Source organism: Aythya marila, assembly GCF_965140915.1.
Source record: "Aythya marila genome assembly, chromosome: 3".
Lineage (NCBI taxonomy): Eukaryota > Metazoa > Chordata > Aves > Anseriformes > Anatidae > Aythya > Aythya marila.
Window position 1 is genome coordinate 5,056,011 of NC_139044.1, and position 15,659 is coordinate 5,071,669.

At 38.8% G+C, this 15,659-nt stretch overlaps 1 protein-coding gene across 1 annotated transcript; it reads right to left on the bottom strand.

Annotated features, from left to right (window-relative positions):
* Nucleotides 1–206: 206 nt before the first annotated feature.
* LOC309877071 (cadherin EGF LAG seven-pass G-type receptor 1-like) lies at nucleotides 207–15,467 on the bottom strand (the record flags this gene model as incomplete). The annotated part of the gene is made up of 16 exons (XM_082758150.1): nucleotides 207–578; nucleotides 1,027–1,198; nucleotides 1,600–1,722; nucleotides 3,015–3,212; nucleotides 4,135–4,290; nucleotides 5,682–5,776; nucleotides 6,817–7,014; nucleotides 7,678–7,814; nucleotides 8,368–8,499; nucleotides 9,207–9,316; nucleotides 9,592–9,836; nucleotides 11,876–12,019; nucleotides 12,732–12,868; nucleotides 14,203–14,422; nucleotides 15,046–15,225; nucleotides 15,402–15,467. 16 exons carry the CDS (start codon nucleotides 15,465–15,467, stop codon nucleotides 435–437), a joined length of 2,457 nt encoding a protein of 818 aa, XP_082614276.1. The 3' UTR covers nucleotides 207–434.
* Nucleotides 15,468–15,659: the final 192 nt, after the last annotated feature.

A 15,659-nucleotide genomic window follows, 5' to 3' on the forward strand; every position in this document is an offset into this window, starting at 1 on the left:
GCGGCGCTGAGGCGGCCCCGCGCGGCTCCCGGCCCCTCAGGAGGCGCCGCGGCACGAAACGCGCCCGCACCACCCCTGTGCGAGGGCGAAAAGAACAGGAAAAGGGGGACGAAGGCTCGAGAAACGCCTCGTCCGGCCCTAAGGGAAAGGCAGCGCAGCGGGGAGCTGGCTGGTTTTTTTTTGCGTTTTGCTTTTGTCTCCTTTTATTCATAACAGACAGAATTAAATAGCCCGTAAGACGTCCTGGGAAAGTAACTGCATCACAACCGTGCCACAGCTCTACCGCTTGTTTTCTTTCTTGTCCATCTCTTACAGCACAAACAGGAGTAGCAAGCATTAGAAGGCGGATAGCGTCCCCCTATTATTACACATTTAATTTTGTATTGTTACAGCAGTCTTGTGGCTTTCATAAAAGTTCTCTTCGCCAAGCACAGCTACTGAGGAAAGCTGTCCTCATCGGAGTCATTGAGTTCGGATTCTGTATCCAAAATAATGGCCGCTTCTGAAAATTTTACTCCTTTTATTCCTTTGTCAGGGGCAGGTGTAAGTGAAGGAGCTGAGTCATGCTTTGAGGCGTCCTGCAAGAAAACAAAGAACACAGCTGAGGCAAAGCGACCGATGGTAGAGTGGACAAAATCAAAGCACCAGAAGTTGCATCACTTTAATGTGTATTCTGCCTCTGAAGCCTGCAGTGAAAGCATCATCTTCAAGGCTGCAAGCTTCAGGAGCAGCAACACATGAGAACCCTGTCCTGTACATGTTCTGCAAAAGATGGAAGAGAACCACCCTTCTTTTCTGCTTCACAAAATCATCCTCCTCCACCCTCCTAAGCAGAGACAAGCAGCCCCTCCTCAAAGATGGTCATTACTCAAGATTTTTTTTTTTTTTCCATGGATGAGTTCAGTCACAAGTTTACAGTTTTTTAATAATTATTTCAGTAATTTGAAACAACTTTCACTCCATTCATTGCAACTGAAAAGCCATTTGCCTGTTTTGTTGTGATTTTGGCAGTGGCTTGGCACTTACATTTCTAGGTGGAGCAGCATTTTCAGAAGCTACCTTTTTTTCTTGTTCACTGCTGATATCTAATAGCAGTGTCTCAAGGTAATTGCACTTTTCATCAGCCTGAAGTGCGTCTTTGTCAGCATTGCCTTCTTTGGTATCCTGCAGGTTGCTAAATGCTATGGTTTCAGTTTTTCTGAAAGAGAGTTAAGAGAATTCATAACACCTTCATCTTGCAAATCGTTACATGAAAATAATCTTGGCTTGTCTGAAACAGAGAAATATGTATGCTGATTTCAAAATTACTGGGATTTTACCCAGTTGAATGATATGTAGCTTCTTGTAGCCTGAAAGCTTTTTTCCTGGATAAGGCTTAACAATAATGATTTGTGATACAAGATTAAGAGGTATTAGCTCCCTCAAAGCATAGATACTATAGCCTATTACTGTAACAGTTCTTAGAAATCAACATACATGCTATTGAAAGATGCAAGGAAAATCATATGTTACCAGAATAACCAAGAAACACATCTTTTGATATGTTTTTTTTTTTTTTTTTTTTTTTTAATAAATTTATGGTATCAGCATTCTACTTACACTTCCTTTGTGTCCTCTGGTTTCACTAGGCTGTTCAGACTTCCATTTTTGTCAACTAAATTCGGATTATCAATACCCTCCACTTCATGTAGCTTCTTCAACAAGTATTGTTGGTCATACATTCTGAAAATGATAAATGCATTAAAATTAAATTGCTCATTCGTTTTAAAGACTGGCTTTACAATTGTTTTCCAAATAGAATGTGAAATTACTGGTACCATAATTTTAATACACAGCATCTATTTTCTGTATTATTCTGGCAATTAGTTTTGAGTATTGCCTATTTTTCGATTATATCACAGAATCACAGAATTTCTAGGTTGGAAGAGACCTCAAGATCATCAAGTCCAACCTCTGACCTAACGCTAACAGTCCCCACTAAACCATATCCCTAAGCTCTACATCTAAACATCTTTTGAAGACTTCCAGGGATGGTGACTCCACCACTTCCCTGGGCAGCCTGTTCCAGTGCCTCACAACCCTTTCAGTAAAGAAGTTCTTCCTAACATCTAACCTAAAACTCCCCTGGCGCAACTTAAGCCCATTCCCCCTCGTCCTGTCACCAGGCACGTGGGAGAACAGACCAACCCCCACCTCGCTACAGCCTCCCTTGAGGTACCTGTAGAGAGCGATAAGGTCGCCCCTGAGCCTCCTCTTCTCCAGGCTGAACAGGCCCAGCTCCCTCAGCCGCTCCTCGTAGGACTTGTTCTCCAGGCCCCTCACCAGCTTCGTCGCCCTTCTCTGGACCCGCTCAAGCACCTCCATGTCCTTCTTGTAGCGAGGGGCCCAAAGCTGAACACAGTACTCGAGGTGCGGCCTCACCAGAGCCGAGTACAGGGGGACGATCACCTCCCTAGCCCTGCTGGTCACACTGCTTCTTATGCAAGCCAGGATGCCGTTGGCCTTCTTGGCCACCTGAGCACACTGCTGGCTCATATTCAGCCGACTATCAACTATCAACTATATATTAATTGTATCAGTGTAAATATGAGCTAACCTCTTGAAAACATTTCTTCCTCATCTACATAGTCCTACAGGCATTGAAGTCAGCAACAAAATGTCCCTTGACTTCAGTACACAAGTTAATGTGGTTAGACTTAACACGTGTATATTACAGCTACTTATGGCCCCCTTCACAGCCAGAATATTCTGCTATCCATATTTCTCTGTTTTTAAAAGTATTTGTTTCTGCTGTTGCTTTGTGCCAAACACAAAAGAAAACAACTTTAAGTTATCTATATTGAGAGGTGCCTAATACCTAGAGTAAAAAGCCTATTTTGATAGACAGCAAATCTCAGGCAATGCTTGATCCAAATATGAACAATTTATCAGATTAGTCTTTTTTCAAGTTGGCATTTAAAGTAAACTAACAGTTGTCAGTCTAAACTACGTTGTTAAAGTAAAAATATGCATACCTTTTCCTTTTTATAGAAATAACCACATATACCAGGAAGGCTATGAGGGTACAGGCTAGCAGAACACTGAGAACAATAGTTGCAATGAGTTCAGGACTTGTCGAGTCAGCAGAAGGCTCTTCTACGGCAGCGGTAACAGTTGTTGAAAATATCTTCTCAAGTTCCTTCTCAATGTTTGCCTTCTGCTCCCTAAGTTTTCTGTAGACAGAAAATTAAAATGCTAATGATTTGTCAAACCCTCATTTAAGCTTGCAGAGTACTAAAGAAAATAACAGAATTTCACACCCTGGTCTGCCAAGATTGTCTTGTCATGTCTTCCATTCAGGAAAAATTCCATTTTCTAGCAACCAGTCCTGGTGCTTATGAATTAAAATGATGTAAAACTTGGAAAACTGAACTTGAGAGGTCAGTATCCTTTAAATCCAGATCAAGGCAGCCACGTATAAACAGTTTAGAGACACCGAGAGTGCTTTCTTCAGCGAAAAGGGATCACAGAATCACAGAACCAATTAAGGTTGGAAAAGACCTCCAAGACCATTTGGTCCAGCCATCCCCCAACCACCACTATCACCCACTGAACCTTGTCCCTAAGATCATCCATGCAGAGTGCTTCCTATGACCACAGGCTCTTTTAGTTGTTTCAACCACAACCCATTTCTAGTTATGCAGAGATGCTGAGTCTAGAAATCATTTGCTTTTAAACAGCAGCTCCCCTTAATAGTACGTTTGCGTGAGCATGCGTTCATACCACTATAAGGTTATGAAACAAATGTAAAATACAACTGATATTTAAGTTTTTAACCAAAATTCTGCAATTCAGAAGTGAAGGCAATATCTATTTTAGTGACATTATTTCTGCCTCCATTTTCTGTAAAACTGACTTATAAAATTTATTTTGCACAATTAAACAGCCATATTCATGCTCTCACCAGACTCTGGATATTACCTTTGAATAAATAATGTAGGCTTTCTGAATTCTAAAAATTCAGTTTGAGCTTTTAGGTAAGTGGCAGATAAACTGTTATGTCATCAAAACTCATCCAGTTGAGACATTAATAATGTTAAGGGAAACACAACCTAGCTGTATAGATGTGATACCCGGAAGATCGACTGTACAAACCTTTTTACATCTTCTGCAGGTATTTCCTCATTTGCCTCATCAACAGCAATGATTTTCATGTAGGTTACATCAGTGCTTTCTGTTGTTCTACTTTGAAACTCATTGGAATAAACATCAACAATGTATATATTCCATGCAAGTATATCTTCAATGACCCTGCCATCATATTAAGAGAACATTGTTAATTAACTGGGCAATGACAAATTCTTTTAACACTGGAAATTAAATGATAGAAAAGTAGTACTTAATACAATATTTTGCAGATATTTAGCATTTTAATCTAAGGATGTCAAAATGCAGGATTATCATCAGCAAAGGAATTAATCTTTTTGCCCAATATCATTGGGTGACTGAGTAGCAGAGAAAAATAATATCCGGTCCTTGTCTCTGAATATTAAACAAAAGTATATTTCATTAGTAGATGCTATACAACTTTTTTTACATAGCCAGAAAATTCTTAGCTAGGTGCCATTAGCATAACTGAACAATTAGAGAAAAGAAGGATTAACAAACTCTTAATACCTAGATTTCATAACCAATATTGCATAGCATATCGTATCTTTAGTCATGCTTTTCAAAGGGACATACGCTCCATTTCATACTTGACTTTTTATGATAAATACAAGTGGTGATACCTATGGCGTACCATGAACAGTAAAGGTGGGGAGAGGGGAAATTTGTTCTCATAATCCTTATTGTTTTCTCCCAATTCTTTAATAAAGAGATTTTCTTGCTGGATCAGACCATTGGTGCCGTTAATCCATCATTCTGATAGAAGTTAGTACCAGCTGCTTCCAAGAAATGAGGAGCTCTAGGGCTTCTGTTTAATTTTTACCAACAAGAAATTGGTGGCATAATAAATCAAACTCCTTTTTCCACTCTTCAAAGCTATTTCCCCTCAAAAGCACAGGACTTGATATTTCCAGTGCTTATGTATAATCAAAGTACTCTGTGTCTTCATTAACAACACAAAAAGGCCAAAATGTGTTTTTTATTTTACTCTGGCCATCCACACACTGCTCACTAATCCCCTAGGGCTGTAGGAGCTGAGACCTTGAAAAGCACTGCTGCTGTGCCGCAAGGGGGATTTTCTCATTTGTAGTAAGTGATTTTGTTTTGACTTGTCTTAGGATGCTTGTCAAAGAATGAAAGATTAGTACATCCTCATCCTATCAGTGTCCACATGTATACACATTGGGCCTACACTCCATGTAAAATTAAGTGAGTAAAAAAACCCTTCTTCCTAGGCTGTTGAAAATTAGAGAAGCATTGAGGTAGGAATCGTCTCTTGGAATCGTCTAGTCCTACAACACTTGGACATTTGTCAGTTCAGGCCAAAGCCTTACAGGTAAGAACTGCCATATCTTTTTGATGGATTCCTGTGAATTCCCTCAAATTACTCTGCACTACATCAATTTGAAGGCTTAGCTTTTCATGAGGGCTGGCTGTGTCAGCTCCCCTGTAGGCTGTCAGACCCCTATCTCAAAGGAGCTCTACATTTGTCACCAGATATTAGATCAGAATAAGGTTCACAGTTTCATAAATACCTTTCTACTTCATTAATGCTTTTTTCAACAACATTGATCTTCTGATTAAGAACCAGTACCACAATGTTTCTACTGGAGCTGGAATCAACAATTACCTAAGAAATAAAAAAAAAAAATAAAATTGCCTGTAATGTTTTCTAAAGCATTTACATCTCTCTCCAAGATTGACTTTCAAAAAAAAAAAAAAAAAGACTGATGGTGATGCTAAGAATGAGAGATCATAACTTTTTATGTCAGCAATTTCAATAGAAATAAGTTTTAAGATAGCATTCTAGGCGATTCAAAAGTTGAAGAACTTACTAAATTGTAAATGAACCAATAGAGAACTCTACTATGCCTGTGAGCAGGGTTTCAGGGAAAAGTTTGCCAGATTTTCATATCTTGCATTCTCTTTTCATGCATGCAATTTCAAGAAACAGATTTCCAAAATTAGGTATGGATAAATAAATCTGGATTTCTCTGTACAATCAGTTATACCTGTCAGTGATCTGCATGCACAAGTTAGTATAAATGCAGTATTTAAAGGATGCTTATCTAATTTTATGTTTCAAATCTTCATTGGAGTGGCTGAGACTTGTTGTAAAATATAACTGCTGTGCATCTACATGGAGGTTCTTGCACTAATAAAGAGGATATCCTAGGGAAATTGCACCGAGGAGGAAGTGATATCAAATTGATAACAACTCTTAAGTCAAGGTAAATCTTTCTTTCCAGGGAAGAATAACTCAAGAGTAAATTTATCCCAGAAATAGGTTAGCTCCTTCCTCCTGTTCCTGTGCTCAGTGATTGCCAAATGGTTCTCTCCAGACTTATCCCAACCTCCCTCATCTCAAAGCCGCTTTGTTAATGTAGCCATGGCCTGAGTTAGTTAACAGATTAATTTGTTCCATAAGCAGATAATTGTCCTTTAAAAGTCAATTTTCATGTCAATAGATTTTTATCTGTTAAAGGAAACAGCAACCTTATAATTCTGGCCTGAAGATATGTAGTAGATACTGGTATTACCAACAATCTCACTGCATGGTATTACTTTTTTTTGTTTGTTTGTTTTTGGTCATTACCAAACCTAGTCCTTCTTGTATACACAGCTTTGACATGGAAGCAAATCAATACTATAAATAGCAATCTTTCTTACGTTGACGTTTGTCCGGGCTGTGAGTCCTTTTCCACCTTGGTCTGCAGCCTGGACTTCCAGATAAAATGTTCCAACCTTTCCTGCTACAGAAACTGTAAAAATCTGCCCTGTATTTTCATCGATGTCAAATTCATTTGTTTGATGATTCACTAAGCTGTACAGCAGAAGCCCATTGTCTCCTGAGTCTGGATCTGTGGCCTGGGTTAAAAAAAAAAAAAAGATTATGAGACTCAGCATGTGTCTTTTGGGCTGTTCATTACCCTTCAGTCATAAAGCTGCAGTTTTTATTCGTAAGACTGGACTATTCTAGGAAAAAGCTGTCATAAATTTTCCCTTTGCACTAACAAAATGGGACACAGGCTATCAGAATCAAACCATGGGTATGAAAGGGGAAATAAATTTCCCATGAAGTCTAGGATGATTCTACACCTGCAAGCGTAAAGGAAGCAGAGTATAGGAACTGAGAAACCTCAGACTTAGAAAGAAAAATATAAGAATTGCTCCATTTTGTAGCTCATTTCATATTTGGTTTTGATAGTAACAAAGCAATTAATAACACCAAAGAGAGAACAGTAGTCTGTGCAGTATGTAATACTTGAGGCACCACACACTTAGGCAGTGCCAGGAGTCAGAACAGACTGCACACTCTTCTGACAGAAGCACTGGTAGGACAGGTATGGGCCAGTTCCCTAAACACCCCATCCTTCACCTGCATTATGATAAACCTGGATGGTGGGCAGAATTTGCCTCAAGCATTTGAGAGCAGATTTAACAGCTCTTTTAGCCTAATTCAAATGCGAAAGAAATTCAAATCTTTCAAAAGATTTCTGTCCTTGTGAAGAGTACAGACAGATACTCTACCTGAACTGTTATAACCGGGTACTTGTATGACACAGAGTTCGGTATCCGAGCAGAGTAGACACTTTGCAAAAATGCTGGCTCTTCGTTTACATCCTGCACTGAGATTGTCAGCATTGCCACATTTGAATCAAACAGGCCTGTTAAACAAACACAGGTTATCTCGGGTGCTGCTCAGCCTCGTGTCTGCAACAACAAACATCAGCAAGGTGCAACTTTCAGAGGCTGGAACAGGCTGTGGCTTTACAGCAGTATCTCTGCTGCATGTGAGGATGACGGAGAAGGAAGCGAATGCAGCTGGGACGTGCCCAGAGGAGCTCTGTTTGACTTCTGGGACCCTGGGGAGAACAGGCAGTGCAAGGCAAAAGGTGACAGCACTGCTTCTCTGTCAGCCCTCTACAGCTGGCTGTGCTGTATCGGGAAAAGGAGAGCCAGGTTCCTCCAGTTCCTGCTATGGAGTTCAATGTCCAGGTATTACATTCTTTTCTGAGACCACAGTAAGACCCTGTGAGAGCTTGCACCCTTGGAGGAAGGCTACTGCTTTTCTCTGCACAACCTTGACCTTCAGCTGCTTGTCTTTCACACCAGACTTTTCAGTTAAAGAGAATCTTGATTGCAAATACAGAAGGCAAAGAAATATCCTGCGTTCATTGCCCCTGTTTCAAGTCGGAAAGCCCTTCACAGGAAAGTTACCTGAAGACCTGACTGCAGCAGATGAGACATTTACATTTGCTTCAGTTAAAATCACATACTGAGAAGTCTCCTCATAGTTCAAATTAATTCCTGTTCTCAGCTCACCACTTTCTGGATCCAACCTAAAATGACCTGTAAGGAAAAACATGCACCTCCGTTGTTATAGCTGCCATTTCACCTGTAGGTCTCTAACCTTTTGTGTCTCATTTTCTCTTAGGATGCTTCCATGGGCCCTCTCCTCTTACAAACATGAAATGCTTCACTACCACTGGCTAAGCAGTGGACGCACCACAGCTTGGGGGGCATCCCAGGCCAAACAAGCCTTAAACATGTAAAGGAGCAGCTAATTTGGAAAATAAAACTGCAGCCTCTTGTTGCACACATTTTCCAAGTTTTCTATCAGTTTTTAATTACTCCTGTTTTTTTGTGTGCAAATGGAGTTACATCAGAGCTGCAAAAGCTGAAGAATGCCAAATGCCCTGACAAAGGTGTGAGTGTAAGGAAATGATAGACTAAAAGAGATTGGCAAGGAGGAAGCTGCTTGTGTATGAGAACTTCATCTTGGCTTCCTTAACCCCCAAATTACCCTAACTTATGACCACCACAACCCACTGGCAAGTTATAACCACAACTTTAGCCAAAGGAGATTAACAAACTCTCATGCTGAAGAGCTCTGAAGGAAGTTCTTTCTGTGCTTTTATTTTTTTCTCCAAAGAAATGACACACGTTTTTATCCTTGCTCTCCATCTCCTCATTTAAATACAGTGGCATCTACCACACAAAAGACAGGTTAGCCTGTTATCTTAGCTATTTCAAGTCCTAAGGGAAATAGTACTCACCTTTTTCGTTGCCAGATACAACTGTATAAACAATCTGTTTTCCTAAAGTTTCAGCCACAGCAAAAGTGTAAATTAAATGATCCACTCCCGTGTTTTCCAACACTGAAATGCTAATATAGAAAACAAATGATAAAACATGATAAATTTCCCAGCAGTTGTTGTGCTGACAGCCTTCAAGATTTAACTCCTTAAGAATAAGTTATATGTGGAAAACTCTGCCCCATCCCCTCTAGTTGTTTGCCAGAGCTCAAAACAACAACAAAAACTAATGTCCTTTTGTGCACATCAAAAGGGACAGAAATGCTATGATAATTATCTTCAACTTTCAGCTTTACTTTTTCCACTACCTGACAAATATGTACCAGTTACATTATGAAAGCCTCACCTGATTTGGCTCTCATTAAACTGAGGAACAAATGGACGGTTGTCGAACACATTAAGAGTAATCACAGCAGTGCTGTTTAAAGACGGAGAGCCTTTGTCCTCAGCCATCACTGTTAACCGGATCTCTTCAGAACTGGGCAGGTTTCCAGTTGTTACTATTTTCCCCTCGCTCCTATCTTCTATCAGGAAGAATGCGCTGAAGTTTATATCTGGGAGGATGTAGTATTTGATAAGGCCATTTTGTCCCTGCCATGAAAGGGAGACAGCTTAAATTGACAAAAATTGACAAAATGCCAGAGGCATTTTACCTAACTAGACAGAATCAGGACTCACAGCTACTTCATGCTGAAATTGTAACACTAGAGCAGCAGCCGCCAATGGACAGAGTCATCGTCGTGTTCCCCCCATCCCCGAAAATTAATTTTCATGCTTTCATGCTTCATGTATGGCCCCGAGACCCATATATATTTATAGTCTAAAAAAATACAAGCTTCTATAACAGTGCATTTAGGGAGATTTTATGTCCACAATGACCTTGAGCTTTGCACAAACTTTTAGACTACCGTAGCTCATACAAAAACTCAATAGTTTTGAAATCAAAGTTCATAAATTAGAATATATAAAATGGATTTTTCAGAGAGAGGGCTGAAGAGCAGGATATTGCTAAGTGAAGTGAAGATTTCTTTTTCTGCTAGACTCCCCATGTGACTTTGGACAATGCGCTTCAGATTCCTCATCTGTCAGAGTGAGTTAGAAATAACTGTTCACTTTCCATGGGTGCTATAAAGCTTTGCCCACACTGTAAAATGTACAGAGAACTGTATTTTGATAGTGATATCAGTAGTAATAATGAATTTCCAGGATAAGAAATCCCATTAAAGTACTAAATAAAACTACATGCACTGGGAGTACATGTTGAAGGATAGGATGAACACTGAAACAAGAAACGTAAAAATGTCGAAATGAAAATTTGGGATTGTCTATGGTAGGATGGGTGCTGATGAAAACACAAAGCAGAAGAAAACTCAGAAGTAGTTTGTGAGTTACACAGCAAAAATGGGGAAAAAAAAAAAAGTCTTTTAAAAAAAATGAAGTTTAGACGTGTAGATGGGGGTACTTAGCCTAGCAAGAGAGTAGCCTAAAGGAGCAATGTCAATAAGAATAAGCTAAAGTCCCTTGGGTCTTTGTGGCACCTTGAGGAGAAGTGCAGCCTCCCCACTGCTGTGAGTGTAAGCCATGTTCCTGCCTGCCTACACCCACATCGCTTTCCTGAGACAAGCCTTAGGGTTTACCCTATCACTCTTTGCTCCGTATTTCTGAAAAACGTTATATTCTCTTCTTCCATGGCTCCGCAGAAGCAGGATCAAACCCTGCCATGAGCATCTATTGTCAGTATGTAATCTATAAATTTATGATTATCCCAGGAATAGGGAGGAATAGAAACAAAGTCTAATATCTTCAGAGCTGGACTGTGCCCCACAATCCTGACAGGGTGCAGAGCAGACGACCAGACATGTCTGAAGGATGACAATTTCATTAGGTCTCCATGAAGCACTCTCAGTCTAGCAACATTCATAAAACTTTTTTTTTTTTTTTTATAGATATAAAATAATAGCAAATACAACAAAAAGGGCCTTTCAATTATTTGCAACAATCTATCTCAACTGCAGCTATTATAACCAAAGTGTTGCATGAAATATTAGGAAGACACCTGATATTCATGCTTTGTTGTCACTTCCAGATGTTTCATCTTTTAAATTGTATAATTAATATTGATTTTGTCATGGTGATCTGACTGACTGATATCTCTCCTGGTGCCTGGACATTACCTGGTGTGGGTGCAGTATGGATAAATCAATCAGTCAAATAAAATTACTTTTAAAAGTGGAAACAGAATTAACTGGGGTATAGAGGCATTTGGTGAGAAGACATTTCTATGTTCAAGCCAGCTACATGATGCTTAGTTTTTACAGAATCCTCCATTTCAGAAGTTCAAAAAATTTCACAGTCTCTAAATTACTTGAGTTCTTATATATGTCCGAAAGATATATACAAGTACAAATCCAAATACTAAGGGGAATAATTAAGGCAAATGTAGCTGAAAAAAAAATGCCTGAAGTACGTTAGTGTCAGAGCAGAAACAATAAAATTCCTAATTTCCAGTTCACAGTGCTGCTAGTCAGTCACAATTCACTTTCTGCTACCGTTGGTGTTTCACATCCACAGAACAAAGTATATTTGGGCTGCAGCTTAAAGCAATGTCAAAACCAAACAGGAGTAGTTACCTGATCTTTGTCGGTAGCATGCACAGTTATGACGTGAGCACCTACAGGATTAATCATGTTTATAGAAGCGGAATAGGAATTCTGATCAAACACTGGAGCATTATCATTCACATCAATCACTAGAACAGTGACAGTGGTGGTTGCCTAGAAAGAAAAGATTTATTTATTAAATAAAATAATTTTAGAATATTTAGGATGTCTTATTTATTTCTTAGTTTTGTTATTTGCATATGCAACAAGAAGTATAAATCAGAATTTGAAAATGGTGTAGTAAAAGACTGCATTAGATTTAACTTTGTGAACTCAACATCAAAGATCTCTACAGGATTTTAATACAAAAGAGGCAGGAATTTAAATTTGCATTAGGATTCTGCTTCTTGAAAGGCTTCAGAATGGTTAAGAATAGGATGTGTTTAGGAAACCATATGTCCCACTACTGCTGCTAGATGCAGGGAACTAGGGATGTTCTACTACTGTTAAATAAGTGTATAATACCTTTTCAAATAAAAGAAATATAGCAGGATTAGAACAATCTACTGAAAATTACTTTTGCTGCTATGAAATATTAACACGGTATTTATAGTACTAACTAAAAGCATCAGGCAAGAATTCCTGCACCCCCGCAGAGGTTAGTCAGCAAACACTTCAGGGATAAATTCTACCATGCATGATTATAAAGTATTTCAACTATTTATGGAAGATAATATTCCTCAGCATGACACCAAGGGCAAGAATCTGACCCTAACCATGATTAGGAGACTAACTTATGTTGCACAATAACTGTCTTTGATAGACCTACCTCCCACTAGTTCAAATCTACTCCAAAGTGTCACTGTTCATTACAAAGCTCTTTTACCTGATGGAAAGGGGCAGATTTGTTGTTGACTGCATTCACTGTCAGGTTGTACTTATTCATGGTTTTGTAGTCTGGAGAATTCTTTATCTTAATGTTCCCAAGTAATTCATCTATTTCAAATATATTTCCTCCACCATCTGAGATACAATCAAAGTTTTATCAGTGAATACATCTTTGAAACACAAAATTAACTACACTTTTAAACTTTATGTTTACTTGTATCTTGAGCTCATCAAAACCAGTCTTTAACATCATATAGATAATGTAGAAGAAAACCAGAAAAGATTGAGTGGACGAGCATTTGAAATGTGAGCCAACAGAACGGGTCAAAAAATTCTGCAGATTCATGTCTCGCTCATAAATTAATAATGCTTGAGTCATGTAAACGATGATGGACTGCACATCGGAGTTGTGGGGTAAATCTCAAGAAACAAGTTCCTCCTAGTCTACACACTCTGTGAGGCTAGAGGAGACCAGAGGTGTTCCTAGGCACTTTTACAGTCCTCTGACCTTCTGTATGTTCAGTCTCATTTGCTGGTTGCAGCAGTTATGAACATTGTAACAAGACAGTGCTCCTGCAAAGATCTCTAAGATGACGTGTCGCTGAATTTATTCTGGCTCTACTGAAGATAGAAGTGGCACAAAGATCTAAAGAGAAATCAATGTGACTGCTGAAAGACATGGCAGTGTCCTTTACAGTCTTTGGCTTCCCTGGACAAAACCACCCTAAAGTCTGTATGCCTGTTGTAAATAAAGGACACTGAAATATACATAAACGTTATATACATTGCTCTTGATGGTACAAAAACAAATATTTCAATGCCTACAGGCTTTGGTGACGGCAGCTCTAAATCTCCATCTGTCAGATTTAGAGGCAGTGGCAAAAGGGGTGCTCTTCCCAACTGTAATTCCATCAGCTACCACAGATAAATGTGACAGAAAGCACAAACCAGAGCTCTCAGTCACTGCAGTTCACAATCTGTCATGTTAATGTAAAATGAAGTTAAAGGTCCTTTACATTAGTAGCCTGGGCAGAGATCTGAGGTACCATAGTACACAACCTGCTGCCTGTTGTGCCACTTCTGCTGCAGAGGTAAAGTTGTCCAGCACGAGGGTGAAGAAAGCAGCTCTCTAACAACCCATGATAGTGTTTCAGGTCCCTGACACACTTGTGATACCATTTACATCTGATCTTTGTAGCTGTAAAATGATCACAGTTGACAAGCTGAGGGGAGGCTTAGTTTAGTAGTATTTAAAACAGTTGTAGGTTCTGCAAAAGAAGCTGCTACTCAATCATTGTGAAAGTTATACGAGCATAAATTAGTAAAATACTAAGTCAGGTGAAAGTGAACCTTATCGGCTTATGTGGAACAGAGTTAGGAGATAACTCACATAATGCTATTTATGCTCATAACAGTGTAACACAACAAAGTAATAGTTGTTCCAGTGCAGTAAGTGAATCTCTTGTTACCTGTAAGGCTGTAACGAATAAAGGCATTGTCTCCTGTGTCTCTGTCGGTTGCTGTGACTTTTCCAACTATGAATCCCACAGCCACGTTTTCATTAACACTGAATGGAGTCACCAGGTCAAACACAGGTGGCCAGTCATTAACATCAATGATGTGTATGACAACTGTGCAGTAACCCCTTTTCTTCTCAGGGATTCCATCATCTTCAGCATATATCACAATCTGAAATTACGTAATTATTTGAAAGGAGAAATCATATAAACAGGTATTTGCACTAGGATTAAAAAACTGTGTGAATTTTAAACTTCAGTGGATTCTTAGAAATGTAAACTCAAGTTCTGAATTCACTTCAAAATAGTTAATGACAACTTCAGGAATATTTGATTAACAACAAAAAAAAGTCTTTACATACAATCAACAAATTCAGCATTTTTGCTTGAAGCAAAATAAAATCATAAAAAGTGTTCAGCAGTAACAGCAACAGTAAAAAGGATAAAATGGTCATCTTATCTCCAAGATCTCAGTCTGGTACAGATTCAAGCAAATAGACAACACTGAATACATGAGCTGTCATTGGGTAGTTAGTTATTCATGTGTTAAAGTGTTTGAGGGCTTGCAAGATTGGTGAACTATGAGCCTTGCTTGAATTTCAGGTTAGGCATAATACTCTACAGGCAGCATCTTGCTTTAATAATGCACCACATCTTGAGATACTCATATTCTAAAAGTATGCATAAAATGTTAAAGCAATAGCAAGCTAAATCAAAACAAAAATGTCACCAATTATCCAAGGAGAAGAGAAAAAGTTCTGAATAAATAACAGGTTTCAGAAATTTAAAGCAAACCTGATACTCTGTAGGTTCCTCTTCATAATCAATGGAGACGGTGGAATAAAGAATTCCAGTTGCTTCATCTATCCGGAATTTTAGTGTGTCCCCACTGAGAATGCCATATGTTAGTAAACCATTTCTACCTGTATCATTATCCTGAGCTTTCAGCTGGACAATCTCAGTAGCAGGTAAATTCTGTCAATGAAAAGCAGATTGAGACTGTGACAGAGTTTGGTTAGCTGCAATTTCTTGAATTATGTGATGGGGGGAGGTAGACACGGCATACACTTATAATAGTGTAGACACTTTAAAATCAAAATTATACAATTCATTCAGCATAGTGAGAGAATCTCTTGTTTTCTTGAATTTACAGAACACAACTCTTTCCCCTCCATGTCACTACCTATGGCAGTGATCTTCAGAAATAAAATCACCATGTTTAATAACTGGTCAAATGTTAATCTCAAGTGTCTGACTTTCTGTTAAGGAATTATTCATAATTAATAGCCTGTACTCCTCTGAAATTAAAGAGATGTTCTCAACTTCAGAATCATATTTCTGTCTGAACATTATTTGGCTAATAATTATTCTTTTAAAAATACATAATCTATTTCTTCTGTTAAAATGTT